General features: G+C 49.1%; 1 protein-coding gene across 1 annotated transcript in view; it reads left to right on the top strand.

The window, feature by feature from the left end:
• Window positions 1-22,091, top strand: part of LOC120849015 (peptidase M20 domain-containing protein 2-like) — a 39,580-nt gene that overhangs the window by 5,187 nt on the left and 12,302 nt on the right. Inside the window, exons 2-3 of the mRNA XM_040221103.3 lie at window positions 8,300-8,445; window positions 15,098-15,247. Of these exons, the coding sequence (XP_040077037.1) occupies window positions 8,300-8,445; window positions 15,098-15,247 (296 nt within the window). The remainder of the gene's footprint in view (window positions 1-8,299; window positions 8,446-15,097; window positions 15,248-22,091) is intronic.

Raw genomic sequence — 22,091 nt, 5'->3', positions numbered from 1 at the left:
GGGGTTGGAAACGAAGCAGAGGTCAAGGTAAGATGGGCTACCAGCGGGGGAAGTGTATGTCGGCTCGGTACAGAGTTGGGTGAACCCGTTAGTATCCATGATGTCGAGGAGAGAGTCCGATGCCAAGTCTTGGGGCGTAGGGGACAGGGGGTCGTGCCAATCAATGTGGGCATTGAAATCGCCAAGGATAAGAATGTTGTGGTACTTGCCGACCACAGAGACCATACGCTCTACAGAGCGACGGAGCTGTTCGTAAGACTCTGATCGCACTGCAGGGGGGCAGTAAACGCAAGCCACAAGGTGTTTCTTCTTGTTGAAAGTAATTTCCACAAATAGAGCTTCAAGCTCGTCCAATTCGAGATCACAGAGCCGGTGGCACGGGAACGAGCTTGGTATGGCAAGCATGACGCCCCCACCACGGGACGAAAAACGATCCCTGCGAAACACAGCGTATAGGTCCAGGGGGATGATGTGGCTGTCAAAAATTGACGGATCCAGCCATGTCTCACAGAGCGTGAAGATGGTGCTGGGCATTGACGCCATGGTGGTCTGGAGCTCCGGTAACTTGTTCCGAATCAAACGGGCGTTCGAGAACCAAATCGCAGGGTTCTTCCTTCGTGAGGAGCCGGGGTTAGTCGGAGGTTCCCGTAAGTTCTCGGTCGTGGTTCTGGGTGACCGTGTACATGGCGGGGTCCCGGGAGACTGCGGAGCCGCTGACAGGAATAGCTCGTCGTCGATGGGGGGCAGCTGACATGCACCACAATACCACTTCTCAGGAGACGCGGAAAGGCGACGGTAAGCCGGCAGAGAAAGGAGCTCGCACTTTCGATGGACCCAACGGTCACACTTGTCACACTGTAGGGCAGCAGTGTTGTTGTGGACATCTCGGGCGCAACGGGGACACGAGTGCCGTGGGCCGGGGTTTGTGGAGACATCTCCGGCAACCAGTAGCAGCCAGACGACGTGGGGTCGAGCGGGCGGGAGCGGACCTTTAGGCTTGGTCGCCGCCGAGGCGGAACTCACAACGATACGGGCTGAAGTCAAGCTGCGAAGTCCATATCCCGGGATCCACGGGTGCCCGGCGCATTCATGGGCTGAGACCTTGGCCTGGAGCTCGGAACGCAGGCGTAGGAAAAGTAGGAGTCCGAGAAAAAGTCGGAGCCATGTGAAAACCGTGCGGGGCGCCATGGCTGCCGTTAACGGCGACGAACAAGGAGATCGAGATGACAAGGGGAAAATATTGACCTCTGAAATTTAGTTCAGGGATCAAACTACTCATCCGGTAAGGGTCCACAAGGGTCGCGCGGGCATATTCCATTCAGCAGGCCAGCCGGCCATGGACAGATGGTCTTGGCCAAGGACCGCCGGAGCAACGGTGCGCCGAGTCGATGTTGCTGCTAGGCCTACTATATTCTGCCGAGCTCGCTCGGTCGGCAGAATCGTGGCAGTCCTCTTCTCGTGTGTTTGTGGATCCTGCGTTCTTGATCGTCGTGGTCTGTTTTAAGTACTCCTTCCTTTTTTCTTGCTGGTTGAAGTCGGGACGCACGAGAAGAGCACGTAGAAAAATAAATGTCCGTTGGTGGCCGATACCAAGTAACTGAGCGACGCTGTCGGCCTTGTTGATTTGATCGTAAAAAGTGCGTAAGACAGCTTCGGAGCTGTCGTAGGATTCTGTCGTAACCTGCGCAAAGGTTACGACAATTTCGTTTCGAGAGTACGGGTTTTCTCTCAAATTTGTCGTACGCACATTTTTCGTCGTGAGTTCGCCTTGAGAATCCGGCCTCAGGGCTGGTTTTGTCAGTGCTGCCGTGGTTGCCGACTTGCCGTGGTGCAGCGTGCGTGCAGCCCTTGCACATCTCAAACGGCCACGTTGTCACAGGTCGTAAATCGTCGACGCGCCACCAAGTGGCAACGCTCGTAACCACAACATTCACGCCGTAGCCACCGTAGCCTTTCCCGTCTGGCACAAGTGACGTCACGAATGCGCCCAATATCCCAAGACGCATCGCGCTCTCCGATGGCCGATTTTTGAGCGCGCGCCCAATCGGGCCCATTAGGGTGAAAAATATAGCCATCCGTTCAAAATACAAACGCGCGATTATGATTTATGAATATCATTGATCATATTGAACCTATTTCTGACCATAATAGGTGTATTTCAAGTTTCGCTTCAGTATCCCTTTAAGAATAGACTTGAGTTTGCTTACTTAGAACTCAATATCCATTAATTTGAATATACTTATTAAGAATGCAATCGAGTTCGCTTATTATGAACTCAGTATCTATTCATTCGAATTTACTCATTATATATGGAAACAAGTTTCATCATCAAGAACTTAATATGGATTATTTTGAACTTACTTATTACAATTGCAAATGAGTTTCATTATTAAGAGCTCAATATTGATTATTTTAAAGGGGCTGTGCAACGATATGTATAGGAACGCTTCTCGTTTTACACTAACTTATTGGCACTATACTCTATTTCACCTTATGATGTACCGCAGGAAACGCTACGATCGCGAGCTCCTTGCTCTAGGGCGCATCTCGACGGCACAAGCTCTCGTGCATTAAGGGCAGCTGTCAACGCTATGAGCTCGCGCTTCTAGCCTTCGCTGCGGTACAGCATAAAATGAAACGGTGTATAGTAGGACCCAAGAATACTCGAACACAACGCCACTGACCAAGAAGCGTCTTCGTAGCTGCGGAATTCTAAGGATAGAAGCGGACCTTTTCTTTTGACTCTCTCCTTCGCAAATTTTAATGACGGAGCTGTGGGGACAATGCCAACAATGCGATCCCCAGGAGTGCGTCATCAACCTTTGCGATCCCGCTATGACGGTATTTAAGTGCTTGGAGCGAAAGCTCGCGCTGCAGAACCCAGGGATCCTGGGTTCGAGCCCCACCCCTGCCCGTTTCGATCTGGATGAGCATCGTACCGGCGTGCGGTCGTGTATCACTACTGCGTGATGCACGTTAAAGACCCCAAGCTAGCGGCTGTACCGCACTGGCTAAATTGCTCATCTACAGCTGGGAGACTCCTCGCCCCTGTGAGGCAGACCAAGTTCTAGGCTGTATAAACACACACACAACCCCAATTTTTTATTTAAGTGCTGCTCATACAGTGGACACGAAGACTGCGTAGGCACTCAATTTTGGCTCGTGACAATCAATGCCTCGACATGCATTCGGGTAGTGGCCCGTGGCCAATCGCTGCAATGACGGGAATAGCCCAACCTTAAAAGGGTCATGAAACGATTTTCCTACTTCTTCCTCCTTAGCTTTAATCCTCAACTCAAATGCGAATTGTGAAATCACGTGGTTGTGACATTCCTTCGGCACCGGTGCGATGACTCCTAGCTTCCACCGTGCTTTTTATGCACACCATAAAACTTGTCATTCCCCAGTGACAATAAGTTCCGTCAGGGCACTCATTGGCCACTAACGCGAATCCAAATATTCGTCGACGGATTGATTGTTGACGAGCGCATACGTCCGAGTGACGCAGTTCTCGTGTCCAATGCGTGAGCAGGGGTTTGCTGACGTCACGTTGGCACCGCTGACGCGCTTTGAGAACCGCGGATGTGTCATAGTGAAAAGACTGAGAGCTTTCGAAGGCAAGAAGGTACAAAAATAGTCCGCTATATTTTCAAATGTTCGTAACAAAAAGCTGGCTTTTGACTTTCTACCCTCTTTTTGTTTTGGCCAACTAAACGATATGCGAATAGTGAAGTCCCAATTTAAAATCATTTATCCCAGCCCAAAATTCGTTTCATGCCCCCTTTAACAATGCGTGGAACTCAGCGCGCGCCCTGTGCTCTGCCAACCTAAACGTGCGGCTATGTGAGAATTATTGGCGGCATATAATCGCCTCCAGATGACGTTGTCGTTTTTTCTGACTACGAGTTGAGGGAATGGACGGTAGTCGTTTTTCTCGAATTTGTTTTGCGGCTGCCATGAAGAAAACCAACGTGTGTTTCATAGGCCGTAAATGTCCAGGATTAATTGTAAACTGTATTTATTGAAAGTAGAAAAATTGTTGCATCACCCCTTTAAGTTTACTCATTAAATATATAAATGAGTTTTATCATTCATTACCTTGAGCTTAGTCGCTGATATGACTTGACAGACATTTCTTTGTCTCCTCGTCAGATATTCAACCGAGTTTTTGTCATTGAGTATAGTTGACATCAGCTAGCTTGCGCCCTTCGCTGTTGATGAATCCAGCAAAGGCACAGCTGCGAATAACCATGAGTACACTTACTCTCAACATAAACATATTTGTTCAGATTCATTTAATGGAATCCAAGACTTTTGAAACCTTTGAGAGCGTAGGGTGCATTATAATAACTCTAAGGTCACTGACAAGGTAAGAACATCAGGGAGGAGCTTCACATGTCTCCTCTCAAGCTTGAGACTCCCCCTCGAAAACGCTCTAACGTCTCGTGCGCATCAAGCGCGAGCGCTGTCAAAACACGGTGGAATGCATGAAGCGCGTGCTCGCTTTATGTGTTCTAAAGACACGCCAAGCAGTTTTCACGCTGTCAGTGACTATATGGTGACATTATTGAGCCTATTATACTAGTCACTTCGTACAGAAAAGATGCAATAAAATATTTTAAAGCGAGCAACTACCGTGTCTCGTCTTGCCCTAAGTGGTGTTATGCAGAGAAGCGATAACATACCGTCCAGGAATCGCTTTTGTGGATTACTGCACCGAACGACTATTGCTTGTGCCAATGTTTTTCTATTAAGGGATAGAGTCCAATGACGTCGAAACACTGTTTATCATTTATGAGACTTCCGAGGAGGAAATAGCAAACTGGGAACCTTAATAAATGCTGAGGTGGTCACCGGCCAAATGAATACCTCCCTTATGTAGGATATATAATGCGGTGGAGCAGTCAAGGGGAGTACGATTAGTGTGTTGTGAGTGCTTAGTTATGATGTTTGCGTTCGTTTCTTCCATGTGCTTTGTTTCCTTCATGTTGCATGCTTTAAGGAATTATACAAAAAATTATCAACAACTTGCAATGTTTTTTTTTAACACAGTTGCAGTAAATTCGATTGAATGGCGTTGCAAAAATGCAATTGAAACTATATTGCAAAATTTGTATTGAAACTCAATAGCAAAAATTCTATTGAAACACAAATGCAGAAATTCAATTGATATGCAATTGCTAAAAATTCAGTTAAGACTCGGTGGCCAATATCCTGGGACGGTTCAATAGGAACTCGTTAGAAAAAGTCTATTGAGTTTCAATTTAGACTGAATGCGGTGGTATTAAGTGAATCCTTTACACTTTCAATTGAAACTCAATTAATTTTTTGTAAGGGATTAATACATTTAAAAGCAGTACCTTTTCGCAAATTATTCAAATTGGTCAGGCCTAATAAATGCCCCCTCAATACTGCAATTACAATATTACACCTAAAACCAATAAATAAGAGGTTAATTCACAAATTTTAGTTAACCAGATCAATTCAGCACGACGATTATCACTGCATCTAATGTTTAGCGAGCCGCATAAATATATGGCGAAGGCGACATCTGTTTGCAGATGACGTCAATCCGCCATTTTGTCCTTAGTTTCTTTTTTAAAACAAATTTACTACTTTGAACGATTACATCCCAACCGGTTGAGATGATGTCAGCGTGGTAAGACATAAGCTTCTGTGCTCTACGCACTTGAGGGGTCATGAAAATCCTTGGAATGCTCGAGTTTGGCACACGCCAGACAGCTCACAACAACAAAATGCTGGACAATATTATGTCAGTAAAAACACCCTATAGGGTGTATTCACTAGCGGTCATAGATGAGCTCGCTGCTCCTTTCGAACCACCGGGGAAGAGAAAGAGAGGGGGAAAGCTGCTTATGTACGAATTTTGAGTGAAAGTTAATCTTCTATAATCTTCTAGATGGAGAATAGCGACGTCTGGGGAAGCCTGAGACATACAAAGGAAAGTCCCGGTGAGAAGAGAGTTTCTCCTTCTCCTCTTGTGATTGCCCGAGAGCTGATGGAAAACTCCTCCCGAGCATGCGCTGTGAGCAGTTACCTCAAATATGGCGTCCAGTGAATTCCGCCTATAGCAGGCGGTAGGCAGAAAGACACTCGTTGAAAAATATTCATTTCCCGATTTTTATGAAGGCCTATCGTGTCGTTAAGCACGGTCAGTTCAGCTCAGCACCGCGCTACAAAAGACGCTTTGGGGTACCGCCGGTGCTAACTCAATTTTACAGTATAGAAACAGGAGTTGCATGGAAGGTCGAACCCCAGAGACACTTCATACGGTGGCGTAAATTCCGAACGTGTATCAGCGATCTCACATTCCTCAATAAGGGCTATCTGCTTTGTCAGCGAATGAAGAACATCTTGATAAAATGAAGGGTGGACAATACTGCTTGTGTCGAGTTTTCTAGTGAGTCACTGGTTGATGTCGTCCGTGGTGTTTTCCGGCCCTTCGAACATAGCACTTTGTAGAGTCACATTTCCATTAAGTCCGCGATGGTGGAGCGTTTCCCGTGTTGTCCCCGCCGTCAGCGCGGTGTGACAGGGCCCCGGGCGGCAGCAGCATGTTGCCCGACTGTTGTTTTTGCCGCAATGTGACAGGGTCGCCGGCAACACGATTTCCTCGTGTTTGGTACGTACCAAACACGAGGAAATCGTTTGGTACATTTAGTACAAAAAATAAATACTTATCGCACTCGTTATTCCCAGCTTCTGCTTCTTTTTTTCCCTGCCTATCGCAGTGCAACTCCCTACCCCGAGTCGCTGCTTTGATCCCACCGCGCTGGATCCTATGAAGGGGCGTGGCGGACAACGAACATCGTTCTACGCCGGCGCGCGTTGGGCTTGTCGACGCCAAAGTATATAGGTACATTAGTAGCGCTGGTCCCGTTCAGAGTCTGAACTTGCCACGATTCGAGGGGCTTTAGCGACCAGGCCGACGATGCGAACAGATCCTCGGCGCGGCAGTCATGGGCCTAGCAGACAGCCGTTTCGCGGTTTCGCTCGAGCCAACCCTCCAGTCATTGGATTTTTCCGACTGTGTCACGGACGAAAGATGTTTTGCTTTTTGGTAAATTTATTTGCTAATAACTCTTAAAATACAATAAATTTCCAGAAAAAATATTTTTTCCTCTAAGTTCCTACGTATGGTGAGGTCCGTTTCATCGGAAATTTCAAGCCAGTTCAAAAATCATTAAAAGAGCGGTGCAACGATATTCAATTGGAATGTTTTTTCCTTTACACGAGCTTACTGGCTCATAGTGGGACTCAAGGATACTCGCACGCAACGCCACTGGCCAAGAAACTACTTTGTTGCGGTGTAATTTCAAGGACAAAAGCGATCATTTTCATTCAATCTTTCTTTTGCAAAATTTGATGACGTAACGTGGGGATCGCAGTATACTCCCCAATGACGATATTTGAATGCGGTTCATAGAATGGACCCGGGCATTGTGTGCGCACTCGATTTGGGCTCGTTATAATTACTAGCCCGAGAAGCATTCGGGTACGGGGCCCGTGTCCAATCGCTGCAACGACGACAATAGCCGAGCCATAACAATGTCTGGAACTCGGCGCATGTCCTGCGCTTTGCCAACCCCATCGCTTGGCTAGGATCAACATTGGCGGCATATAATCGGCTCCAGATCACGTGGCCGCTTGTTCTGGCTGCAAGTTGAGGGGGTGAACGCTGGTCGTTTTTCTTTAATTTTTTTCTGGGACTTCTATTGCGTGAAGTGAAAAACGAACGCGTGTTTCATAGGTCATTAACGCAAGGGATCCGCTCTAAGTGGTATATGCGCAAAGTAAAAAAATTGTTGAATCGCCCCGCCCCTTTCAAGGGCTTCTTTTAAAGATTGTTTTTATTATTATTACACGTAGGGACGAAAACAGTACAAGTGCCATCTTGCACCGTACGCAAAAACCTGAAAACGTTTTTGAGATGAAATCCCGAAAGTAGATCTAGCATGTCCCAGCTTATATGACGCCATCTGTGAGTCGCAACGTCAATCAAACGGTGTTTTCTCTCTCTCTGTCTTTTGCATGGGGCTATACGAACGTTTTAAATTCATTTCCTCTCTCCTAAAACATGCTTGTAAGATTAAAGTATGCTAAATGCACCGCCTAAATTCATCTTTGCAGAAAAGCTTTGATACACTCCGTTTATTTCTTTATTTATACTACCTTTCTACGCCCAAACATCGCTCCGCGAAACATTTTGTATGCTTAGTTTTGGCAGCTCAGTTATTCGACGGAGTGCCCTTTAATGGAAGGCGGTGTGGTTTGGCAGGTCCCACGGTGGCCTTCATGTGCGAGTTCGACGCGCTGCCGGAAATCGGCCACGGGTGCGGCCACAACCTGATCGCCGAGTGCTCGGTGGCCGCAGGCATCGCCGTCATGGAGGCCCTGAAAGCGAGACCCGATATCCCAGCCAAGGTGAGTCAACAGGATGCCGCACTGGGATGTCGCCAACCTGCCGACGCACGAATTTGACCAGGTTCGAGATCGACCAGGTTCGAGATCGACCAGGTTCGAGATCGACCAGGTTCGAGATCGACCAGGTGCGAGATCGACCAGGTGCGAGATCGACCAGGTGCGAGATCGACCAGGTGCGAGATCGACCAGGTGCGAGATCGACCAGGTGCGAGATCGACCAGGTGCGAGATCGACCAGGTCCGAGATCGACCAGGTCCGAGATCGACCAGGTCCGAGATCGACCAGGTCCGAGATCGACCAGGTCCGCGATCGACCAGGTCCGAGATCGACCAGGTCCGAGATCGACCAGGTCCGAGATCGACCAGGTCCGAGATCGACCAGGTCCGAGATCGATTAGGTCCGAGATCGACCGGGTCCGAGATCGACCGGGTCCGAGATCGACCGGGTCCGAGATCGACCGGGTTCGAGATCGACCGGGTTCGAGATCGACCGGGTTCGAGATCGACCGGGTTCGAGATCGACCGGGTTCGAGATCGACCGGGTTCGAGATCGACCGGGTTCGAGATCGACCGGGTTCGAGATCGACCGGGTTCGAGATCGACCGGGTTCGAGATCGACCGGGTTCGAGTTCGACCGGGTTCGAGATCGACCGGGTTCGAGATCGACCGGGTTCGAGATCGACCGGGTTCGAGATCGACCGGGTTCGAGATCGACCGGGTTCGAGATCGACCGGGTTCGAGATCGACCGGGTTCGAGATCGACCGGGTTCGAGATCGACCGGGTTCGAGATCGACCGGGTTCGAGATCGACCGGGTTCGAGATCGACCGGGTTCGAGATCGACCGGGTTCGAGATCGACCGGGTTCGAGATCGACCGGGTTCGAGATCGACCGGGTTCGAGATCGACCGGGTTCGAGATCGACCGGGTTCGAGATCGACCGGGTTCGAGATCGACCGGGTTCGAGATCGACCGGGTTCGAGTTCGACCGGGTTCGAGTTCGACCGGGTTCGAGTTCGACCGGGTTCGAGTTCGACCGCGTTCGAATTCGACCGCGTTCGAGTTTGACCGCGTTCGAGTTTGACCGCGTTCGAGCTTGACCGCGTTCGAGCTTGACCGCGTTCGAGCTTGACCGCGTTCGAGCTTGACCGCGTTCGAGTTTGACCGCGTTCGAGTTTGACCGCGTTCGAGTTTGACCGCGTTCGAGTTTGACCGCGTTCGAGCTTGACCGCGTTCGAGCTTGACCGCGTTCGAGCTTGACCGCGTTCGAGCTTGACCGCGTTCGAGCTTGACGGCGTTCGAGCTTGACGGCGTTCGAGCTTGACCGCGTTCGAGCTTGACCGCGTTCGAGTTTGACCGCGTTCGAGTTTGACCGCGTTCGAGTTTGACCGCGTTCGAGTTTGACCGCGTTCGAGTTTGACCGCGTTCGAGTTTGACCGCGTTCGAGTTTGACCGCGTTCGAGGTTGACCGCGTTCGAGTTTGACCGCGTTCGAGTTTGACCACGTTGGAGTTTGACCACGTTGGAGTTTGACCACGTTGGAGTTTGACCACGTTGGAGTTTGACCACGTTGGAGTTTGACCACGTTGGAGTTTGACCACGTTGGAGTTTGACCACGTTGGAGTTTGACCACGTTGGAGTTTGACCACGTTGGAGTTTGACCACGTTGGAGTTTGACCCCGTTGGAGTTTGACCACGTTGGAGTCTGACCACGTTCGAGTCTGACCACGTTCGAGTCTGACCACGTTCGAGTCTGACCACGTTCGAGTCTGACCACGTTCGAGTCTGACCACGTTCGAGTCTGACCACGTTCGAGTCTGACCACGTTCGAGTCTGACCACGTTCGAGTCTGACCACGTTCGAGTCTGACCACGTTCGAGTCTGACCACGTTCGAGTCTGACCACGTTCGAGTCTGACCACGTTCGAGTCTGACCACGTTCGAGTCTGACCACGTTCGAGTCTGACCACGTTCGAGTCTGACCACGTTCGAGTCTGACCACGTTCGAGTCTGACCACGTTCGAGTCTGACCACGTTCGAGTCTGACCACGTTCGAGTCTGACCACGTTCGAGTCTGACCACGTTCGAGTCTGACCACGTTCGAGTCTGACCACGTTCGAGTCTGACCACGTTCGACTCTGACCACGTTCGACTCTGACCACGTTCGACTCTGACCACGTTCGAGTCTGACCACGTTCGAGTCTGACCACGTTCGAGTCTGACCACGTTCGAGTCTGACCACGTTCGAGTCTGACCACGTTCGAGTCTGACCACGTTCGAGTCTGACCACGTTCGAGTCTGACCACGTTCGAGTCTGACCACGTTCGAGTCTGACCACGTTCGAGTCTGACCACGTTCGAGTCTGACCACGTTCGAGTCTGACCACGTTCGAGTCTGACCACGTTCGAGTCTGACCACGTTCGAGTCTGACCACGTTCGAGTCTGACCACGTTCGAGTCTGACCACGTTCGAGTCTGACCACGTTCGAGTCTGACCACGTTCGAGTCTGACCACGTTCGAGTCTGACCACGTTCGAGTTTGACCACGTTCGAGTTTGACCACGTTCGAGTTTGACCACGTTCGAGTTTGACCACGTTCGAGTTTGACCACGTTCGAGTTTGACCACGTTCGAGTTTGACCACGTTCGAGTTTGACCACGTTCGAGTTTGACCACGTTCGAGTTTGACCACGTTCGAGTTTGACCACGTTCGAGTTTGACCACGTTCGAGTTTGACCACGTTCGAGTTTGACCACGTTCGAGTTTGACCACGTTCGAGTTTGACCACGTTCGAGTTTGACCACGTTCGAGTTTGACCACGTTCGAGTTTGACCACGTTCGAGTTTGACCACGTTCGAGTTTGACCACGTTCGAGTTTGACCACGTTCGAGTTTGACCACGTTCGAGTTTGACCACGTTCGAGTTTGACCACGTTCGAGTTTGACCACGTTCGAGTTTGACCACGTTCGAGTTTGACCACGTTCGAGTTTGACCACGTTCGAGTTTGACCACGTTCGAGTTTGACCACGTTCGAGTTTGACCACGTTCGAGTTTGACCACGTTCGAGTTTGACCACGTTCGAGTTTGACCACGTTCGAGTTTGACCACGTTCGAGTTTGACCACGTTCGAGTTTGACCACGTTCGAGTTTGACCACGTTCGAGTTTGACCACGTTCGAGTTTGACCACGTTCGAGTTTGACCACGTTCGAGTTTGACCACGTTCGAGTTTGACCACGTTCGAGTTTGACCACGTTCGAGTTTGACCACGTTCGAGTTTGACCACGTTCGAGTTCGATCAGGCTCGAGTTTATGGCGCACCGTGCATTCAAGAGGGCGCCCATCAAACCACTCTGGCATCGTTACCGCGAGGCGGCTATACAGTTGCCTCACCTCAGACACGATCACATGGTCGTGTCGCCGCGGGGTCGATTGGGATCTCGAATTTGGCTCCCGACGGGCCGCTTTCTCTCATAGCCATTAGATGGCGCTGCAGGCGCCCCAGGGCGGGCGAGGAGAAACCTCCTCGCCCATCGATCGGGATATAGTCGGGGGCACCTGGGGCAAAAGTCTCTTAGGACTCCGGGCGGTACCGAGAATAGGCAAGTGTGTGCGACCGGATCTCGGGTAATCGCGGGACACGAGGCCTGGGGGCCCTTGTGTTTAGCCTTGGCTTAACGTGCCAGTGTAAATATGTGTGTAATGTCACGTGTATTTGTAGTTTAGTTTGAGTGTTGTGTTTTATGAATCAATAAAAGGGAGCGGAATCCCGCTCCCGTGAAAAAACCAGGCTGGATTCGGTTTGATCTGGCGTATCGGCGGCGGTACGTGATTTCCTACGAGTTCGATCAGGTTCGAGTTCGATCAGGTTCGAGTTCGATCAGGTTCGAGTTCGATCAGGTTCGAGTTCGATCAGGTTCAAGTCGATCAGGTTCGAGTTCGATCAGGTTCGAGTTCGATCAGGTTCGAGTTCGATCAGGCTCGAGTTCGATCAGGCTCGAGTTCGATCAGGCTCGAGTTCGATAAGGTCGAGTTCGATAAGGTCGAGTTCGACCACGTTCGAGTTCGACCACGTTCGAGTTCGACCACGTTCGAGTTCGACCACGTTCGAGTTCGACCACGTTCGAGTTCGACCACGTTCGAGTTTGACCACGTTCGAGTTCGACCACGTTCGAGTTGGATCAGGTCCGAGTTGGATCAGGTCCGAGTTGGATCAGGTCCGAGTTGGATCAGGTCCGAGTTGGATCAGGTCCGAGTTGGATCAGGTCCGAGTTGGATCAGGTCCGAGTTGGATCAGGTCCGAGTTGGATCAGGTCCGAGTTGGATCAGGTCCCAGTTGGATCAGGTCCGAGTTCAACAAGGTCCGGGTGCGTTCAGATTCAAGGTCAACCAGGTTTGAGTTCGACCAGGGTCGAGTTCGACCAGGGTCGAGTTCGACCAGGGTCGAGTTCGACCAGGGTCGAGTTCGACCAGAGTCGAGTTCGACCAGAGTCGAGTTCGACCAGAGTCGAGTTCGACCAGGGTCGAGTTTGACCAGGGTCGAGTTTGACCAGGGTCGAGTTTGACCAGGGTCGAGTTCGACCAGGGTCGAGTTCGATCGGGGTCGGTTCGAGTTCGACCAGGGTCGGTTCGAGTTCGACCAGGGTCGGTTCGAGTTTGACCAGGGTCGGTTCGAGTTTGACCAGGGTCGGTTCGAGTTTGACCAGGGTCGGTTCGAGTTTGACCAGGGTCGGTTCGAGTTTGACCAGGGTCGGTTCGAGTTTGACCAGGGTCGAGTTTGACCAGGGTCGAGTTTGACCAGGGTCGAGTTTGACCAGTTTGCAGTTCAACCAGGTTCAGTATCAACCAAATTCAAATTCTGCCAAATTCTTTTTTTTACTTTAAAAGTTTGATAGAAGTTCGACTATTATGCGCATGCGCGGGAATATAAAACGAGTTTACGTCTCCTGGCGGACGAGGGGTGCAATATGTTTTGTGTGAATTGCTTCACATGAACACGTTAATTTGATTTAAATCAATTTTTTTACAGCCAGAGTACAGAATGTGGGTATGAGGGCCGAGCGTTTCCGTAAGGAGTTTTTGTAGATCGCTTTCGCCCTCCCGCAATGCTCTCTGCAACCCACTACGATACCCGGAACTCAACAGTCAAGGCCATCGGCGCGCAGGCGCAGTAGCGGCTTCTTCGTTGCGGAGGGCTTAGCAAAGGGGGACTTCCGCTGACGGAGACACTCTAGCTTCAGACAAACGGTGTAAAGTATGGATGACGTCACCAGCACTTTGGTAGCGCTATCTAGATTGTCGTCGCAAAGCTCTGCATTCCATAGAGTTCAGTAAAACGCCGTCTAGAATGTAGACGCTGTACGTCAAAACATATGCATTCCATAGAATACACCGCAGTTACCATAGCAGTAATCCTCAAACCGGTGGAGCGTCGAATGGGGGTACTGCCCAACCAAGCAGCGTCTACGGGCGGTTCCGTAACTGAGGTAATTTAGTAACGTTGACACAGACTGCGCACGAGCGTTGCGTCAGCGATCGGCTGAGCCCTATGTCAAGTAAACTGGTCCAAGGACTCCCGGTGTCAGGTTCGGGCCCAGTTGCCGAGCTGGCGCTACATAAGCATAATGACGTCACGTGGAGGTAGAGGAGGCTGCTCGTAGGCTTTGATTATTATTGGTGGCGTGGGGAAAGTTTCCCTTTAAAGCTATCACTTTAAAACGGTTTACAAAATCGCCCCATTTTAGCGAGTTTTTGTAGACCGCGCTCCCCCTCCGCTAAGCCCTCCGCAACGAAAAAGCCGCTACTGCACCTGCGCACCGATAGCCTTGACTGTAGAGTTCCGGGTATCGTAGCGGGTTGCGGAGAGCGTTGCGGGACGGTGGAAACTAGGGAGTTTTAGAATAACGTACGCAATTTTAGCGCACGCTAGCGCTAAATTTAGCGCTTGTATTAGCGCACGCGACGCGAGGGAGTTTTAGAATAGCGTTTCTCCGCCGCGACGCAAAAGCCCAAGCATCTCGCGCTTGCGACGCCACCAAGATACAGTAAAAATTTTTATTTCACACACGAAGTGATGTAACTTCAGAAGAAAACGAGTTTTTTGGTCCAGAGTCGCATTTTAATTTGTTTAAACATGAGAACGCGACGCGAGCGGTTGACCGGTCGTGTCCGCTTGCGTCGCCTCGGCAAGAGAGGTCTCGTGTACTGACCTTCGCACATCGTTCCTTCGCCGTGAAATGTTCGCGCGTCGCAAGCATCAAGTTGCCGGTGATCGCTGCCAAACCGAGTACATTGTCGTCCCGTATTTAAAATTGCAGTCGCGAGAATGCCGCCGACGTCGCACTCACGACGCCGCCAAAGCAGCCGCCGACATCATCCATGCAAGCCGCCATTTTTTTTTTAACTCTGCTCGTCTTGGCTTAAGCCAACTTCTCATCACGAATCCTCCTTGGAGAAGCGCAAAGACTCTTTGCGTACGCACGCTATTTCCGAGAAATAGCGCACGCTAAAATTGCGCACGCAAAGCGCGAAACCTGTTTTGCGTTCGGAGCATGCGCAGTGGCGACGACGCTATTCTTTGCGCACGCAAAGCTTTAGCGTGCGCTATTCTAAAACTCCCTACTATCTACGAAAACTCCCTATTGTCGGACCCTTCTTTCAGGTGCTTGTTCTGGGGACCCCTGCGGAGGAGAACTGCGGCGGCAAGGAGATGCTCCTGCAGAAGGGAGCCTTCAGGGATGTGGACGTGGCGCTGATGGCACACCCGGGACGCCGAGACGCGCTGAAGATGGGCTTTACGGCCTCGCAACACGTACGTTTACTCGCTTGGGCCAGAGCGACGGTCGTGTCAAATACTTTATTATGAAACACATCTTAAAGGGCCACGTCCTAACATCGATATTTGTTTTATTATTGAAATCGACTGAAAATGATTCGTAGGGATCGCCCTTGAAATATCAAGAAACGCCGCCCGGATCTATGACGTACTAGTTGGCGAAATGATGCACTCTTTGCTTTTTCCGATGACCTCAACAGGAAATGGCGTTTAGTTTTCTCTCTTTACCTTTCGTCGGTCATGGGCACTCAAGGGCCACCCGGCCAACCGCGGAAATATTTCGCGAGACAATTCTTCGCGTGCAGACGGCGTGTTCCATTTCAGTTCCTCTTTCTTTTCTTGTGTTTTAGCAGTGTTACTCGGTCTAAAACGATTTTTCAAAAGGTAAAGGAGAAAACTACCTACCTTGGTCAGCGACGTGAGGGCGATGTCATAAAGGTGCTGCGTGAGAGGGTACCCAAAAAATTATCCGGCACGTAAGAAAAAAAAAAAAAAAAAAAAGCTCGTCCGAGTTTTTGATTTTCCCGTTGTGCGCACTCCTCTCAACGGCCTCGGCACAGCCGCCGGGTGCTGTTTGTCATTAACACTTTTGGGCTCTGATTTTTATTTTTCGAATTCAGGGGTCTAGTATATTTACAGTCGTCGCAAAAAAAAAAAAAACGCATTTTATGAATGACAATTATTACACACATGCAACTTGCGACACCTCTTAGCGTTTTAAAAAACGCTGTGGCTGGAGTTACGTCCGGACGGAGCACTGAAGCGCGTATACCTAACCCTCCCCCCCCCACTCTCCTCTCTCTCACCCGTGAACCTAAGGAAGGCGGAGATTTGGAAGTAACTTGGGTTACGTCGGACGTAACGCTAGACGCTTCGTTTAAAACTGTCCTCGCAATAACGCCACAAAAGACCAAAAAAAAAAAAAACGAGCAGGAGCTTAAATTGGGGGAAAACACAAACTTTTTCGCGCAACAATTTTTTTTTTTGCGATGATTTTTATGGTGTTTTGCCACGCGTTTTTGAAGTTTTTGGGACGGTAAAAAGAATATCGATCTTGGGGTTGTCAGTGGCCCTTTAGAGAGTGTACAAACAGAACACAACAAAAACCACGTAGAAAAAAAAAAAAAAAAACGCGCGTGCGTTTTTTGCAAAGTGTGAAAGTTCCGGCGCGCGCGTGCGTTTTCAGTGGCGACGTCTATTTGATTATTTGTTATTTGACCCTTTTTGACAATACAAAGATTTCAATAGAGCTGGAACAAAAAGGCGACCAAAAAGTCTCCTGACTAGGCCCCTAGTACCAGGTTGCATTCCCTACACTCACCACGCAGGCAGCAGGCAAATATACAGCAAAACAACGAAAAAAAAGGAAGAAGTTAAAAGAAAGCCCGATATGCATATTACCTTGGAAGTCATAGAATTAACAATAGAAAATTATGTTACAGCAACATAATTAAATACATCGACATGTATGATTGGAACGGAAAAAATAGCAAACTACAATGAATGGAGGAAATACATTTTTGCCTGTTTTCTACACTCGCATAACAGGCAGCATGCAAACATATACTACTTATAAGGTCATAGAACTAGCTAGAGAAAAAAAATTGTCTAACAGAAATATAATTACAAATACATGAATATGTATGATTAGAACCGTCAAAACAGCGAACTACAACGGATGAAGGAAATGCATTTTTGCTTGTTTTCTGAAGGACAACAGTGAGGAGCTATTGTCAAGCATTTCAACTAATTCAGGAGGAAAGTTCAAAAAATTAGAAATTAGACAGTTTTTTTTATTATTTATGTGTTTGAAATTGTAATGTATGTCAGTGTTTGTATATGTAGACAAAAATAGTTCACAGTCAGTTTTTAGTTTCGAGAAAATAACTTCAGACAGTCGTTGTTTATATAAAGCCTCAATATTCAGTGTATGGTTCACTTCAAAATATGAGGATGTGTGATCAGATGCAGACAAGTTTTGAACAAACCGTATGTCTTTTTTCTGCATTAAATACTAACTCTCTATTTTTTATTTGGATGTGACTCCATAGACGAGTAAAGAACAATGTAGTCTAGAATGAATGGTAGAAAAGTAAAGTTCTTAATCTATGTAACAAACCGCGGATGACTGAGGAATATTACGTTTCACGAAGCTTACATGAGACGTCCAACGAAAGATTTTTATGAATCTGTACACCTAAGAACTTGAATTAGGAAACCAGTTCTAAAGATCGTGAATTAAATAATAATTCACTGGTAAGATTTACTGGCTCGTTAATTTAAGAAAAAAACATTATACTTTCTTTATTAGCATTTAGAAGAAGCTGAGTGGCATCTAGACACTTGACAAAGTTTCAAGGCACAGGTTTGCGACAGGAAGAAGAGATGATAGGTTTTGGACGAAGAAACAAAACAAAAAAGCATTCGTATCGTCAGCATAGAGAACAATGTCTGGAGTACAGTCAACTCTCATTAATTCAAACTCAAGGGGGGCCGAAAATTTGTTTGAATAAAGCAAAGTTTGAATTATCAGGAGTTTCTTCCCATAGAGACGCATAGGATGGGACCTGCAAGTTAGTTTGAATTATCCGAAAGTTTGAATTAAGAGATTTTGAATTAACGAGAGTCGACTGTATAAGGAATGAAAACAATGTCATTACTATAAAAAAGAAACATTATGGGTCCTAATATGAATCCCTGGGGAACACCGTATCTTATATTATCAGTGCCTGATGCTATATTATTGATTACCACAAAGTGGGTGCGATTTGATTGGTAATTGCGTAATAGGTGAAGTGAAACGCATCTAATTCCGTAGTATGGCTGGTTGTTAAAAACTATATCATGTTTAATAGAATCGAAAACTTTGTTAAAGTCTAGAAATATACCTATCCTGTAGAGCTTATTTTCTATGTTATAACTTATGAATGAGTTTTTCCAGAATGTTGAGCAGAGCAGATTCAGTGGATTTCCCTCTATGGAAGACATATTGATTTGCAGAGATCAACTGATATGTTTTAAGATGATTAACTATTCTGGAATTTAATTAAAGCTTTTTCTATTTTAGAAAAAAAAAAGAGGAAGCATTGATATGGGCCGATAATTACTGATATACTACCCACAGCACCACCCTTGCGCAGAACAGAAATTCTAGCAGTTTTAATTTTTTCAGGAAAGATTCCCGAGGATAACACAAGGTTGGTTAAAGGGGCGGTGCAACGATTTTATGGTTAAAAGAGTTTGCATCTCGTCATTTTTACATTGTTTATCGAGTCCCCGAGGATAGACAAAACACCTCCTTCATTAAAAATGTCGCGATTCCGCTGCATAATCGCAAAGCAAAAGTCGAGCTTTTAGATGCGGAGCATCTCTTGCTCGGGTCTATGTCCCGCGGCGTCGTTGTCCGCACTCACACTACGCATGCACAACTCTCCTCCTTCGCTCTCTCCAACAGCTGCGCGTTGCTCTCTCCGCTCTCTCTCTCTACAAGCTGCGTGCACTTCGCGTGCGTTCGCTTCTACTCACACCGCGCGCGCATGCGCAACTCTCCTCCTCTAGTCTCATCTCCTTCAAGTGTGAATAAAGACCAGTGTCCGCGCCAATTCCAGGGCGCCGCCATGTTTATCTACGCTCGCGCCACCACGCGGAGAGAACTGGCAGGCAGGAGGGGGGGGGGGGGGGGGGCTGCGTTGGCGGCGTTGCTTTGGGGAGCTGGATGCGGCAGGCTGTCCGAATGCACCGGCACATCGTGAACGATGTCTTCACCAGAAGCCTCCGCGACCCGTTCTTCAACAGATAAGATGTCGCGAACATTCGAGAACCCATCTCGATCAAGAAAACAAGAGAAAACCTTTGTTGTCTTCAATGTTCTAGGTGTCTGCTGACCCTTGACATCCGCGTTTCAGTCCGGGTTCATTGCGTAGTAAATATTTCGCTACCGCTTTCTTGTAGCTTTCAAATGCTTGATTGTTGGCTTCTTGTATACGACATTACATTCGTTGCACGTTTGAGACCGATTTTCGCGATCTGCTTGCCTTTCTGCGGAAGCGCGGCTCTCCCGAGCCGAAATAAGTGGGAGGCGTTCACTTGATCGAACGCCGTTTTAGCGAATGCAAACGAGACCACGACGTTTCATCGAATGACTAGCGAATGGGTCTAGTTACATAGACAGCTCGGATTAGCTTTCTTTTGTAATGTGGCGCCTTGTCTGCCGCTGCGAAGCGGCGAAAACGAGGGCTCCGAGTATGTTAGCACGCGTCCCCCCCCCTTACACACACAACAAACACACACTGCGAGCGTCTGGGTTCCAAACTATTAATTGCCAGTTCTAAAGGATGGTACTTACTTGAAGTGGGAGCTGGAATTCTACGAGGTACCAGGAGACACTTACTATCGGGCAACGAAGCACGGTGCCTGTGGGGGCGGAATCTAGGAACGCTACAGATTAATATTGTGACAGACGATCAGTTATGATAGCAGACGAAACTTCGACTCGTTTGTTCAGAAGTTCGAGGTAATATTTTATTAGCCCTCGTTACAGCACACCAAGGATCTTAGGCAGTGAAATTCACATCACGCAGGCTCGTCCGTCGTAGCGAAGTCGACGATGAGGTGTAATGAGCTACTAAGCTTCACAAGGAAAATGCGCGTGAGAAAGAGTTTTAAGGAAGTCCAAAACACCGATCCAGCAGACGTACGTACGTTTACTCCGGACTTCATGAACCCGACCGCGCAAGATCAAAGAGCACCGCCGCCATCGCCACCCGGTTTTCTCTGCACTTTGCGCGACGACGGCACTGCAACGGAGGGCACTAGCCTCGGCGTTAACAATCCGCGAAATATATTAATTTCCCACTCTTGAAGCCATTCCAAATGATAAATGAAACTACCTCGGCGTTGTTGAACATCTGACGACACAACCGACACAAGTGTGCCGCTGGCTGCGTGAGCCTGACACAACTGTGCCGAGCGGCTGCTCGGCACCGTTGTTGCTCGTGAAGGCCTGCTTATTTGTAGTTGAGACGATGATTCCACATCTTTCGTGGTGCTTGCAATAACTTCGAAGGGCAGGGGAACCTTCTCACGAGGACGTTGAAGACACTCAACACCGGAGCCACCAATCGCACAAACCGTCGCCATGTTTGCTTCTTCTTCGTCACTCGCGGCGCGGTCAACTCGTCGCGAGATGTTTTCTGGCTCGGCTAGATGGAAACCAACAGCGGCAAAGTGGCGTATGGACACAGGGCTCTCACATTACGGGCACTATACTCACATACCGCGGTAAACAGGACCGATGCCGGCGAAACGGCAGTCGGCACACCAGCCCTCAACGGGAAGCGGCGGCGCAGGCCGAAGCAGCCCCCCCTCCCCGTGAGCGTCTGGGTTCGAGATTATTGTTCGCTTTTGCTCCTTGCGGTCGAGGCTAAAAAGAGCACTTCCGGACAAAGGTCTATAAGCAGCGGTAGCGCGCTTGCGCGCGTTCGGGGGAGGAAGTGGCCGAGTGGGCTAACGCGTCTCAGCTCGGAGCGTGGAGCGAAAGCTTGCGCTGGCAACCTTCTGGGTTCGATCCTCGCCGCCCCCGCCCGTTTCGATCTGGATGAGTTTCGTACCGGCACGCCTTCGTGTGATCACTACTGCGTGATGCACGTTAAAAACCCCAGGTTAGCGGTTGTACCGCACTGGCTAAATAGAGAGTTTTAGTAGACCGTTTTCGGTTTCCCGCTCCGCTCTATGGAAAGCGGAGTCGCCATCGCGCATGCGCGACCCGCTCTGGGATTTGAGCGTGGAGCGTCAGCTCCGCTATCGTCGCCATTTTAAGAAGTACGTTCCACTCTCAGTAAAGGTGGTGCTTTTCTGGAAAGGTAGGTGCTCGCTATTTGAAGTCATGCTTGGGAGCGCGCTTGACCCTTATGAACCTCGCTGCACTAAGAAGCTGCGCAGACTTTGTTTGCAAAGGCGTCCGCCAGAAAACGTTTCACGGTGGTCAAGAACCTCTGGCTGCTTCGAGAAATCGCTGGCCGCAATCCTTTCACAGCCCCTGAACGGTGGGAACAGGTGCTGCCTTGTCTAAGCCAGCGGGCTCGATTTTTCTATGCGAGATGACGACGACGACGTTGAGAGGATGACACACCGGGCGACGGCGGTGTCTCAATCTGAGCCCTGGGCCTCGGTTCCTCAAAGGCGGCAGCTTCTACTTCGGCTGGACTACCTCCTTGGAGCATGATTCTTTGACCCCAGTGGACCCCAGTGAGCAATAGCGCCATTATGTTCCTGGTGCTCCTTCATGCACTGATCGAACGGCGTGCAAGATCCTCATAGCTCGCTGCTCACCCGCCCGACCCGCCTCCACGAAGTCTGGACGTCTGCGAATCGGACTGCCACCCTCCCCAATACCAACAACCCATCGTCGTCATCTTGCACGTATATACTCATCACATTAACATGTTCCCTAGACGCGGCACCGCGGGCCTCGGTGGTACGGGCGGTGCCGCGGCTCTCCAGAGCCAAAAATTAAAGGTTAAAGACCAAAGACTAAAGCAGTCGGGAAACGGACAGATATTTTGTTTGGTTACTTCAGGCAGCAAGACAGTGAAAATTAGCGAAAGCGAGTGCTCCATTTATATATCTACTTTTTTTCCCCAATGAAATGAGTCTTTTCTTCTTCGTATGCTTCGGTTTGTGATATGGTGCCTTGGTGTTTATGTACACTGCGCGACACTGTTAGCGGGAGCATTCAATATCCTGTTTTCATTGTTCACCTTAAATTCGAGGGGCTGATATTTGCCTATTGGTGTGGAATAAAGTGCTCGTTTGTGGCACT

This window comes from Ixodes scapularis, unplaced genomic scaffold, assembly GCF_016920785.2.
Source record: "Ixodes scapularis isolate PalLabHiFi unplaced genomic scaffold, ASM1692078v2 PGA_scaffold47__10_contigs__length_4178495, whole genome shotgun sequence".
In the NCBI taxonomy this organism is placed as follows: domain Eukaryota; kingdom Metazoa; phylum Arthropoda; class Arachnida; order Ixodida; family Ixodidae; genus Ixodes; species Ixodes scapularis.
This window is presented reverse-complemented; position numbering and strand designations above follow the sequence as displayed.